This window comes from Coloeus monedula (genome assembly GCF_965178545.1).
Source record: "Coloeus monedula genome assembly, chromosome: W".
NCBI lineage: Eukaryota > Metazoa > Chordata > Aves > Passeriformes > Corvidae > Coloeus > Coloeus monedula.
In genome coordinates, this window is record NC_138821.1 from 251,686 (window position 1) to 264,112 (window position 12,427).

A 12,427-nucleotide genomic window follows, 5' to 3' on the forward strand; every position below is an offset into this window, starting at 1 on the left:
TTGTGGACAGTAAGGAAAATTTGGGGTGTAAAACTGGAGATAATCTCAGAGTAGAGTATTGATATTGTCTTGTAAAAATGAGGAAATCAGAAGTGGACAGACAGGGAAAATTTGAGAGGGGGAAGTGAAATAATCCCCAGAGATTCAGGAATGAACATCCTGAGGTGAAGTCATCAGCTGGGGACATGGAGTGAAAATTTTGGGGGTAAAAATGGATGTTTTCTTCAGGATGGAGAATGAATATTTTGAGGGGAAGAATGGGATCACTGGTAGTGGACAGGTAGGGAAATTTTGGAGGTAAAGACTTAATCTACATGGAATAATAGGGAATGTTTTTGACGGAAACTGGGGCCAGAGGTGAAGGTCAATCCAAAGCCAACCCTGCTTCACCTCTAAATCCCAGGATAAATTCTACAAGCTGCCAGTTGAGGGACTAAAAATCAATAAAAATGGAGACAAGAGCATTAAGAAGGTTCCTAGGAATCCCATCCCAGTGTCGTCATGGAATTTTTAACAGATCTGACAATAGCAGTGCATTTCTCTGTTGGGATTATGGCCATGGACCAAGTGAACCCTCAGGACTTGTTTTGCTTATTTCTCCCTGGAAAACGACATTGCACCTTCCAAGCCATTGGGGAAATCCTGGAAAAGGCAGGAATTCAGGGTTATTGGAGGAGTTCTGTGCTGTCATATCAGGTGCCAGACAGTTCTGCCCTAGAACCATTCCAGAGGCTGGTGTGTTAAGCAGCATTAGCAAAAAAGGAGCAGCCGTTCCCATCCCAGCCCTTTCCCGTGATCCCAAAATTGGCTCAGGTGATGAGAATGCCAAGATTTTGAGTTCAGTCCCCAGATGGACCAATCACTTCTCATTATTTGATTTGATGATCCTCGGGGGTCTTTCGAACTCAGAATATCCTGTGCTCTGGAAATAAAGAGGAAACAGTTTTCCCTGGCGTTTTAAACTCAGAGGTTTTTCCGATGGAGAGCGCGAGCCGCAGAGAAAGGGAGGCAGAGGAAGGAGAGCGTCAGCCCTCATCCGGCAGGTGTCGGATGAGCGGCCCGAACAAGGCCCCGGTCCCAGCCCGGGCGCGTTCGGAGCAGGAGTGGCAGAGACGGAGCAGCTCCTCCCGCCCGCGCCGATGAACCCCCGCTCGTTCCGCAGCGTTCCCCAGGGGTGCGGCCACGGGCGCTGCTCTGCCGGGGGCTGCGGTGGCCTCGGAGGTGCCGAGGTTGGGGGTGCTCCGCATCCCCGCGGGCGGGGCCGGCACGGGGCAGCGCAGCGGGGGCTGCCGGGCCCGCCGCACGCTCGCGCCGCCCGTCCGTGTCCGCCAGGGGGCGCGCACCGGGGAGGGCGGCGCTGAGGGAGCGGCGGCGCCGGGGGTCCCGGGGCTGCCACGGGCGCTCCCCACGCCTCGCCCGCTTCCAGCCGCGATCCAGCGCCTGCTGCGGGGAACCTCCGGCTGCGACGGTCCCGCCGCATCCCGAGATAAGCATCCACCGCACAAAGCGGAGCGAGCGCGGATCCGGCGGGATTTCTGGGCTGGGCGGGGCGGGGCGGGGCCGGCACAGGTGTGACGGGCGGGACCTGCACAGGTGCGCGGGGCCCCAGAGCGGCTGCGCGGGGCGGGGCCGAGGGGATTTAAGCCCCGGGAATTGGCCCCCGGCGCCATTTGCCTCAGGGCGCTCGGTGGGGGCGGCTGCGGCAGGGCCGGGCCGGGCTTGAGATCTCTCTTCCTCGATATCCCTTTTCTTCTATACTTCTCTTCTTCTGTACGTCTTTTCTTCTGTACTTCTCTTCCGCTGTACCTCTCCTTTCTCCCCTTCCTTCCTCCTCTTCCGCACCCTCCTCCTGCAACCCCCCCCTCCCTTGCCCTCCTTCCCCCCCCGGCCTGGTGCCCCCTTGCCCCCTCTCCCTTCTCCCCTTCTCCCCCCGCCTATTTCCCCGCACCTGCCTTCAATCCTCCCCCTCCTCCTTCCACCCTTCCTTCCCCCCCACCCAACCTCTCCTTGCTTCCATTCTCACCCTGACCTTCTGCTCCATTTGCCCTTAATTCTCCCTCTCCACCTTTCCTGCCCCCTCTCCCTGCTCCCCTTCCCCGCCACCTTCCCCCTTTCCCCCCCCGTTCCCCCCCACTTGCCTTCAATCCTCCCCCTCCTTCCTTCACCCTTCCTTCCTCCCCCGCAACACTTCCACCTGCCCCCTCTCCCCTGCACACTCCGACCCGCCCCTCTGCCCCGCTATTCCCGTCCTCCATCCCCACTCTCCTTCTTTCCCCCGCAGCCGCGGGGCTTCGGGGCGCCGGAGAATAAAGCCCAGAGGGCCGGAGCGCGGCGCCCCCTCCCTGGATGCGTCCCCACGGGGCCGGACCCGCTCGGCGGGTCCCCCCATGCAGTTCACAAGCACCGCCCGACACCGCCGGGGCTCCGGCTTTCCCCACATCACACTGGGGGGTTCCCGGGGGAGGTCGGGGCTGGGCTGGAGGGGTTGGGGGTGGGTGGGTTAGGGAGGGCCCCCTCCGGAGGAGGGGGTCCCTGGGGGGGGGTCCGGGGCGGACCCTCTCCGGAGGAGGGGGTCCGGGGGAGGGGAGGGGTGGAGGGGGGACCTCCCCCCTCCAGTCCCCGCCCCCTCCTCCGGACCCCCTCCTCCGGAGAGGGTCCGCCCCGGCCCCCTCCCCGGGACCCCCTCCTCCGGACCGGGGCCCCCGGGGGGGGGGGGGGGGGGGGGGGGGGGGGGGGCGGGTGGGGTGGGAAGCAGAGGGGGTCACGTCACTCAGCAGCGCGAACACAGAAATGACCAAACGCACGTCCCCTCCCCCCCCCTCCCCCCCCCCGCGGGGGGCCCCGGTCCGGAGGAGGGGGTCCCGGGGAGGGGGCCGGGGGCGGACCCCGTCCGGAGGAGGGGGTCCGGAGGAGGGGGCAGGGACTGGAGGGGGGAGGTCCCCCCCCTCCACCCCTCCCCTCCCCCGGACCCCCCCCTCCGGAGAGGGTCCGCCCTGACCCCCCCCCCCCCAGGGACCCCCTCCTCCGGAGGGGGCCCTCCCTAACCCACCCCCCCCCCAACCCCCCCAGCCCAGCCCCGACCTCCCCCGGGAACCCCCCAGTGTGATGTGGGGAAAGCCGGAGCCCCGGCGGTGTCGGGCGGTGCTTGTGAACTGCATGGGGGGACCCGCCGAGCGGGTCCGGCCCCGTGGGGGCGCATCCAGGGAGGGGGCGCCGCGCTCCGGCCCTCTGGGCTTTATTCTCCGGCGCCCCGAAGCCCCGCGGCTGCGGGAGAAAGAAGGGGAGGGGAAGACGGGGAGAGAGAAGAGTTGGGGGGGGAAGGGGGGGAATGAGAAGGGGTAGGGAGGGGGGGTCGGAGTGCGGAGGGAAGCGGGAGGGGAAGGGAAGGCCGGGGGGGGGGTAGAGGGAGGGTGGACAGAGGAGGGGGAGAGGGGGAATAGAACGGGGTAGCGGGGTAGGGACAGGAGAGGAAGGAGTGTGGGGCGGTCGGGTTTGGGACAGGAGAGGAGAGGGGAAAGGGGGAGAAAGAAGGGGAATACGGGGCGGAGGAGGAAGGGGGGGGGGGGACGGGACAGGAGGGGAGGCCGAAGCCCCCGCGTCTCACCTGCGGAGCTCGCACAGCGAGCTCCTGCCCTCACCGTGCCCGGAGTGAGCAAATGGCCGGTGAGGCGCTTACCGGGGATTAAATCACCTCGGCCCCGCCCCGCGCAGCCGCCCTGGGGCCCCGCGCACCTGAGCCGGGCCCGCCCCGCGCACCTGAAGCCGGTCCCGGGCCCCGCCCCTGAAGCCGCGCCCCCGGCCCCTCCGGGCCGTCCCCGGTATCGGCCGGCCCCGCCCCCGGTATCGGCCGGGACCTGCCTCCTGGGACTCTCCGGGACCCGCCCCGGTACCGCTCAGGACCCGCCCCGGTACCAGCCGGGACCCCGCCCCGTGTAGCCCCGGGACCCGCCCCCGGGACCCTCCGGGACCCCGCCCCAGAGTCCCGGCCCCACCCCGACCCCCGCCCCGGGCGCGCAGAACCGAGGAGGGATGGGGACGGGGATGGGCCGAGCCCGGCGCTACCCCTCCTGCTCCGGCTGCGACGGTCCAGCCGCATCCCGAGATAAGCATCCACCGCACAAAGCGGAGCGAGCGCGGATCCGGCGGGATTTCTGGGCGGGGCGGGGCCGGCACAGGTGTGACGGGCGGGACCTGCACAGGTGCGCGGGGCCCCAGAGCGGCTGCGCGGGGCGGGGCCGAGGGGATTTAAGCCCCGGGAATTGGCCCCCGGTGCCATTTGCCCCAGGGCGCCCGGTGGGGGCGGCTGCGGCCGGGCCGGGCCGGGCCGGGCCGGGCCGGGCTTGAGATCTCTCTTCCTCGATATCCCTTTTCTTCTATACTTCTCTTCTTCTGTACGTCTTTTCTTCTGTACTTCTCTTCCGCTGTACCTCTCCTTTCTCCCCTTCCTTCCTCCTTTTCCGCACCCTCCTCCTGCAATCCCCCCTCCCTTGCCCTCCTTCCCCCCCCGGCCTGGTGCCCCCTTGCCCCCTCTCCCTTCTCCCCTTCTCCCCCCGCCTATTTCCCCGCACCTGCCTTCAATCCTCCCCCTCCTCCTTCCACCCTTCCTTCCCCCCCACCCAACCTCTCCCTGCTTCCATTCGCACCCTGACCTTCTGCTCCATTTGCCCTTAATTCTCCCTCTCCACCTTTCCTGCCCCCTCTCCCTGCTCCCCTTCCCCGCCACCTTCCCCCTTTTCCCCCCCGTTCCCCCCCACTTGCCTTCAATCCTCCCCCTCCTTCCTTCACCCTTCCTTCCTCCCCCGCAACACCTCCACCTGCCCCCTCTCCCCTGCACACTCCGACCCGCCCCTCTGCCCCGCTATTCCCGTCCTCCATCCCCACTCTCCTTCTTTCCCCCGCAGCCGCGGGGCTTCGGGGCGCCGGAGAATAAAGCCCAGAGGGCCGGAGCGCGGCGCCCCCTCCCTGGATGCGTCCCCACGGGGCCGGACCCGCTCGGCGGGTCCCCCCATGCAGTTCACAAGCACCGCCCGACACCGCCGGGGCTCCGGCTTTCCCCACATCACACTGGGGGGTTCCCGGGGGAGGTCGGGGCTGGGCTGGGGCGGTTCTCAGCCAGAACAGGCCCAGCAGTCCCTATGTTCTGATGAGTGGCATCAGACTTCACCAAAAATCCTCCCGGAGAAGATAAAACAAATTTTGGAGTATGACACTTCTCTCAAGGCATTCCATGTTAGAATCAGCTGTGCTTAGTGTACAGGTCAGTGGGAATACCTGGATTTATCTATTCTCTCCCCAGAGCCAAGCAGTCAGTCCAGCATTCCCTGTCTACTCTGATGCCAGCCACTGTCTTGCGTTGCAGCTTTCTCTTCAGATGGAAAAGGTCAGGCAGGAATGTCAGGAAACATATCTAATAGAAAAGGAATCTTGAACTGCATTGAAGTACTATCCTAATCTTCCTCAGACACCTGGGACCATAACTGCTGAATGTTACTGGCAGTAAGGCTTCTTCCCAGCTGGGTGTTCCTGTACCCAAGACTCTGCAGTATGGCTGGACACGGGCTGGACGCAAAGGTAAGGGCAGGGCTCAAAAACTGTTGGCAGTGAGATGCAAGTTTGTTTTGGCAAGTGCTGTCACTTTGTGTGGATGCTGGGGAACAGGCCAGGGCAGAGCTGCGGGTCAGTGGAACCAGCCCTGCTCCAGCAGTGCTGTCACCATGTCACTGCACTGGGGCAAGCACAAATCTGTCACCTTTAATCCGCCACAAAACAGACGCAACTCAGACATTATAGTTTAGGCATGCAACATGTCATAGGTAACAAAATGGATTAGATAGCAGTGTATTTTAAATAAATCTTTGTGAGCTAGTAAAAAAGAAATCACAGAAATAAATTGCTGAGGAACATGTCTGCAGGCTCAGGTCTAGAGCTGGTTGGGTTTTCTTTTACACAGCAGAAGCCAAATTCACCAGGGGACAGATCTTGCACCAGAAGGACATGTGCAGTGGGAAGGAGTAAAATCCCATTAATGTTTATGCTCAAACCAGGTCTACCTTCCTGGTGGTACAGAAAGCGCCTTTAGAGTTGGTGCAGTTAGAAATGAACAACCCCAGTGTTAATTAGGTTCATTAGCAAGTGCACACAAACAGGAGCCAGAACAGAGCTGTGTTCCAGAGTGCCAGATTTCATTCAGAACGCCTCCATTGCAAACAGGAATGAGGAAAGGATGGAAAACAAATCACTGTACAGAGAGAATGACAGGGTTCAGCATGTTCTCCTAAAAGGCTTAATGCCAGCCCCAGCCCAGATGCTTTGTAGCACATGTACAGCTTGGCAGTAATGAGGCAGTTTCGGTAGAACAGAGATCTGGACATGCTGTGTCAGGGCTCTCCTGTGCCTTGACATTCTTCTAGTACTTATACAAAAATGCAACATCCAGCCCATATTTCTGGATACAGAACAATAGTGATGTGCTTAATGAAGAGAGTTGCTTTTGAGAGACAGCTTGTGGAGAGAAAGCTTCCAACAGAGCTTTTTCCTACTCTCCTAATGGCTTAGGAAAACAAGGCTCAACGTGCTTTGAAAAAAAAGTCTGGTATTAAATTCAGAAAAATGCTCATTTTTCCAAGTATATGATATTTAATTGTAATGAAATAAAATCTGAAAATGTCTAAATCAATTAAGAAGTAAACATGAGTTGTAATACTACACCTGTAAAATGATTAATTCCATTCATTGTCATTAGAAATTGTGTAAAATATTTATTAAGGGTTTTGCCTAGAGGCACAACATAAATAGAGTAAGTCCTGCTGAAATGTGATCAGTTCTCAGCTGCTGTGGGAACATCAGCAAGGCCACCCCAGGTGACAGTCCTGGCCTCGGGGCTCCGCCTCTGCGCTGCCAGGGTCTGCTCCAGAGCCCAGCGCCGGGCAACTGCTCTGCCACAGTCCCTTGGAGTCCCTCAGGCAGGTGCCAAAGCCAGCAGAATGTGCTTGGAGAGGGAACGGGTGCCGCAAAGTTAATCCACCCCTTCAAACCCCTGGGCATTCTCCACGGCCATGAGGAGCTTCTCCCGCAGATCCTCGAAAGATTCATACAGAGGTAAGTCTAGGCGGTTAAAGCTAGAAAGGACAAGGAAAGAGTCACTTAATAATCCATGGAAAAACAGAGTTTTAAAGGACTAGAAAAGGTTAAATAATTGGGGTCTTGATTAAGAATGCAGCTTGTGGTCCACAGTGTTCCCCGCACACCTCACACCTGCCCAAGGTGAGCTCTCCAGTAACTGTGTTGCCTTCCTTTGCAAAGGTGGAAGCAGGAATTTGGTAAAAATCACTTAGGACAGGAAAAAAGCCAACAGAAAGCCCCTCACTGTGTTAGATGATGGAAAACAATCTTTGTCAAAAGACTGATTTCTTGAGGCTCAGCAAAGATATTCTGGATTTAGTGAACAGACGCTTTGCTCTCTGCGGGGAAAGAAGATTAAACATCCAAGAGAAAGTCTTCCAAAGGTAAAAGCTAGCAGAGAATTGGAACCCAAAGAGGATGGGTTGATTCTGGAGTGTGTTCAGGGTAGTGTTGTTGTGTTTGTGTTTGGTGGGGGGCTTTGTGCTTTTGTTTTCAGGTTTGGTTTTTTTATTAAAGCTCATTACTCTATAGAATGATTAGTTTCACAGAGAAAGATCACCAGTCTGTACTGATAGTCAACAAAATAGTTTTCCAACTCAGCACAGTTTTTCTTTAAAAAGCCACATTCCTGAAATGTAACAGAGCAAGACAGATTTGTACTGAATGCTTTCAATGTTTGCAAAAATCTATAATCCAGGGTTAAATTATCTTATAACCTTACATTTGATTTGAATTCTCCAATGATTTATGGGCTTTCTATGGCTGTTTGATGATGTCTGACTTGCTGTAGTTCATTACATCCACTTACTAGGATGTGGGGAATAAAACAATATCCTTCAGTTTCTCAGTTTGTGAAGGCACTGGGGACCTACAGGATCAAATGCTGTTTGATGCAGAGCTGAGCATGGTCAGCAGCATGGCCCTTCTGGCAGGAGTAGCTCTGGAATTTATGCCTTGGTGACTTACCAGGTGTGAGCTCGGGGCAGCTTATCAGGACTTCCCCACTGCTCTATTGTAAACAGCTGAGGACCATTTGAACCTGTGTGAAAATGAAAAGCGTATGAAACAGAAATTGCTGGACACTGCCTAAACATTATTTTTAACATGAAATGTTGGCATCAATTGTGGCTGGATTTTTCACCTGTTACAGATACATTAAAGCAACAGGAACATGGTTCTTTCTTTCCAAGCCCAGTGAGTTGGTTTCAGAGCTTGTGTAATGCCAAGGAAGTGAGCTCAGACATCAGCATTTAAAACTCAGTGCTACGTGGGGGTCAGAGGTTGGCTGGATTTCCCATTGTGCCACAGGCAGCTCACCATAAAGTTCAGCAAATCCGTTCATAGGCACACGTGACGTCCCGGTCACAAACTGCAGGAGCCGGATCCGTTTCTCAGCATCCATCAGCAGAACAGCCTGTTGGAAAACGGACACCATCAGCCTCATCCTCCTGCCCTGGCCTGGATGGGCAGGACTAAAGAGCAGCCCAAAGCCAACATGAATCACCTTTTGTATGAGCCAACCCTCAGGACACAATGGATTCTCTCTGCTCCAGGTCCCATTTGTGGGCTGCTCTGGCAGGAGCTACACCTGCCCTTGCCTGAGTGAGGTGGGAACAAGTCCTGCCCCCCAGCACAACCCCCCCCCATTCTTAGAAGTTTTCATGAAAAAAAATTATTGCAAAACAGGGCAACACCTCAGTCAGAGGTGGTGCCCAGTCTTACCTTCCAGAACCACTGGATAACAGGATGATTTGGGCAGTAACCATTTTTATAGATGGTGTGTTGTCTCCAATCATTGACATCGACGTCACCAAGGCCACACATCAGTAACTGCAGGGAAACAGAACAGCGAGATGTTAATGAGGGTGTGATTCCCTGCACTCTCAGGGTAACAAGGTGTCACTGCTCCTTAGGGCTCTGACCTTCAGTCATTTATGCACACACAGTGGAGAGTCGGAGCTTTCACAGGTACACCCCCAACCACCTCCCTGAGTAAGTGCAGTTCTTTGCATGTCATGAATAGATTTATTAATTAGGAAGAAACATCTAATTTCCAACTCTGAGCAAGGCAGCTCTGTCTGCACATTCTCTCAGGGAGAGGGATGGATGATTGAAGACCCCAGAACATGGCACATCTGTCAGGGAATTGTCAGCTTGGGGCACCAAATTGACTCACCTCCAGTTCATTTTCATCAAAAATTTTAATCAGATCAATAGGAAGCAGTTCTGTGAATCCCTGCAAAGAAGAACAGCAAGTTAAAACTCTCATCCCACATAAATCCTAATTAAAAACATCCATGACCAAATTACTTCAAGCTCAAATAATTAAACATGAAAGAGAATGACCTTATTCTCATAAGGGAAAGATGATACATTCTTACACAAGATAAAACTGTAAAATCATAAAACGTAAGTATTCCATTTGCATTCCCTGCCAAGCTCCCTGCTCCCTTCACACAGACATCAGTGGGTAAGAAACCTGTAGTAGAAAAAAAATCCCTATTTTTGTGAAAGAAAGAAGCTAAAGAGTCTCACCTCCAGAAAGGCATTCATTTGCTTCTGCACTCTGTTTACAAACCGCCACTGGATGACCAGGCTGCAAAGAGAAACAAAACCCCATCAGAAACACAAACTCATTAGCAGGTCTCAGCCAAGTGTTCTGAGGTTTCAGCAATCCCAGTGCTTTCAGTTTGTCATTTGCAACTTCAGCAAGTTCAGGAAACTGAGCAGCTTTTGCCAGTGTTCCAATTTATTGGCTGGTGACTGATGGAAATTTGAAGAAATAACCAAAAACCCCAGTGACTATGACCGAATCACAGTGGGAATATTTTCACTCCTGTAGGTACCTAAGTGACCAGACATTTTATTCTTCCCAGAACACTGAGTAATTAACAATTCCCAGAAAAGTCTACAAGCTCTGAGCAGAGCTGTCAGGACACAGCACCTCGTATCTAAATAAAGAAATAAACTGCAGCATCAAAGGGACACCTTGCTTTCAGTACCAGCCACCCACAGCACAAACACCTCACAGGTGCAGGCATAAAAAATCGAATTGGTCCAGGTCCAGGCATTGGAAATGAATTCTCAATTTACACGAATGTAGCAATTTTAATGCCTTTCATCTTGGAAAAGGCTCTGATGAAAAACGCCAGCAGGTATAATTGAATTATGCATTTTACATCCTGGTAGGCAGAAAAACTGAGAAAGCTGAAAATTAAGCCTAATTTCAGATTTGGCCAATTTTTGGTAGGAACACTGGCACTGGAATCCTGGCTCTGGTCTGTGACTGGCAGAGGAGGACAATGGGATGAAGGCCAGGCTGGAGAGCACCTTCTGGCTCATCTGAGCTTGAGCCATTTGTTGGAGAAGCACATTTCCATGGGGGGAATTTCAGGAAAATCAAGCATGTAATTTAATTTACTCTTTGTTCTTGTATCTGACTGGATATAAACAATGTTAACAGTAAGATTTTTTTTTCCAACGATCCCTGATGCTCTTGTGCAGTACACACTACAGGAATTGCAGCAGGGTCAATTGTAAGTACAACTGCTCTTCCTTACTCCCATGCATATTTCACAATGATACTTACTCAATGTATTCCCGCTTGTTTTCATTCGTTACCATGATTTCAGACCCATTGGGCTTCAGGTCCACTTGATATGTCTGTATTTTGGAAGACCAAAAAACCTGTTATTTGAGGACATCTTTCTCCCAGAACCCACTCTCCCTGAGCAGCGTTTTGCAAGCAGTATCAGAAAATCATTAGTAAATTGATTTACCCTTTTGAACAAAGTGGCACTGACAGAAGGGAAAACTGGCAGAGAGGCTGGCTATTTACTAATAATTTTATTATAATTATTATTTTTATATATGTTATATATTTATAAAAATATGTACATTATATATACAAAATTATAATAGTTATTATTTATAATAAGTTAAATCACATATTGAAATTGCCCAAAACCCAACCAGTGTATTACAAAACCTCTCCATCCTGTGGCTTCAATACTCTCCCTAGTTCTCCATGTAATCCATAAACCTTATGTTGCTTCAGGAAAAAGGCAGTAAGCACTGGAAAGTGGATCAGAATGTTTTTGACAGGACATTGAGTGCATGGTTTGAAACGTTTGAGTCAGTTTTTATGAAAGGCCCTGTAATCCCCAGGTCCAGTTGTACCTGGAGCCAGGATCTAGTAAACAAATCTCAGAAGTAAACAAAGGGAAAATGCTAAAAAAGACCATAAAAGCCTCTAAGCAAGTTAATTTAATTTAATGTCTACAACATTTTCAGTTGTAATGGAGAAAGATACCCATAGACTGTGACCCTTTTAAACCTGACCGCTTCCCCCTGTCGTACCAGCTGCCTCTGCGACAGGCACTGCAGAGAGCACCTCCCTGCAACCTCAGAAACCCAAACAGTCCCTGGGCTCTGACCATCTTCCAGCTGGACTGTGGGACACCTTTATTCCTCCTCATTGCAAGTATTTTACTCAGCTGCACATCCAGCTTGTCCCAGAGATGTCACAGCTCCCTGACAGCAATGTGACACCCCCAGTCCCAGCTGAAAACACAGAGAGGTGAAGGCTGATCAGTGACATTCACCACCACGAGACTGCTCAGTACTGAGGTATTTGTTGGCAACAAGCAGTCCTAAGATGTAAATAACCTTTACATACCTGTCCAAAGTTTTCCTCATCTATGCAAAACATGAGATCCAGCTCCGTAGGGTCGTTTTCCAGGATCCACTTCAAAGAGTTGTAGTATTCGCTATCCTAGGGTAGAGCACAATTAGGCAGTTTGAAAAGGGGCAATTAGTGCAGAGTTCTAGAAACCCAAGGGCCTGCAAGCACTGGCATGGGTTAAATGGGGTCTTACCACTGACTCCATGTCTTTGAGAGTTATGGGCTTCCCCAGCATCATCTTGTAGAAAGGTCTGATGAAGAAGCCTGTGAGGGAGAGGAAAACATTACCTGCCTTGCCCTGCACCTGCACAACTGCTCGAGGGCACCACCCCTGGCATTTCCTGTTAACTCCTGACTGTAACAGCCCTGCAACTGCAACAGCATCACAGCAGCTCAGGTTTATTTAGCTACAGAAAGTCCCATTTTTCACTTTCAACAGTTATCCACTAACTACCACATTCCACTGACCACCCTAACAATGGCAGAGAGAGCCAAAAGATGGGGAACTGAGCTCAGGACACTATCCCATTTCAAGAATCACCATTCAATTCCCAACAGGTCCAGTCCCAGACTGTCCCCAGAACCTGGGGCTCTAAAGCAGGTGCATTTCCCTCCCCAAAG

The 12,427-nt window shown here is 53.4% G+C and overlaps 1 protein-coding gene across 5 annotated transcripts in view; it reads right to left on the reverse strand.

Moving 5' to 3' along the window:
• Nucleotides 1–6,732: 6,732 nt before the first annotated feature.
• The window catches only part of LOC309584582 (E3 ubiquitin-protein ligase NEDD4-like), a 103,784-nt gene continuing 98,089 nt past the window's right edge, over nt 6,733–12,427 (reverse strand). For all 5 annotated transcript variants that reach the window (XM_082300677.1, XM_082300676.1, XM_082300674.1 and 2 more), the window contains 9 exons: nt 12,000–12,070; nt 11,801–11,896; nt 10,712–10,785; nt 9,658–9,718; nt 9,299–9,358; nt 8,845–8,952; nt 8,440–8,536; nt 8,089–8,161; nt 6,733–7,118 (listed from right to left, as the gene is read on the reverse strand). In XM_082300677.1, the coding sequence (XP_082156803.1) occupies nt 7,016–7,118; nt 8,089–8,161; nt 8,440–8,536; nt 8,845–8,952; nt 9,299–9,358; nt 9,658–9,718; nt 10,712–10,785; nt 11,801–11,896; nt 12,000–12,070 (743 nt within the window). In that variant the 3' untranslated portion in view covers nt 6,733–7,015. The remainder of the gene's footprint in view (nt 7,119–8,088; nt 8,162–8,439; nt 8,537–8,844; nt 8,953–9,298; nt 9,359–9,657; nt 9,719–10,711; nt 10,786–11,800; nt 11,897–11,999; nt 12,071–12,427) is intronic.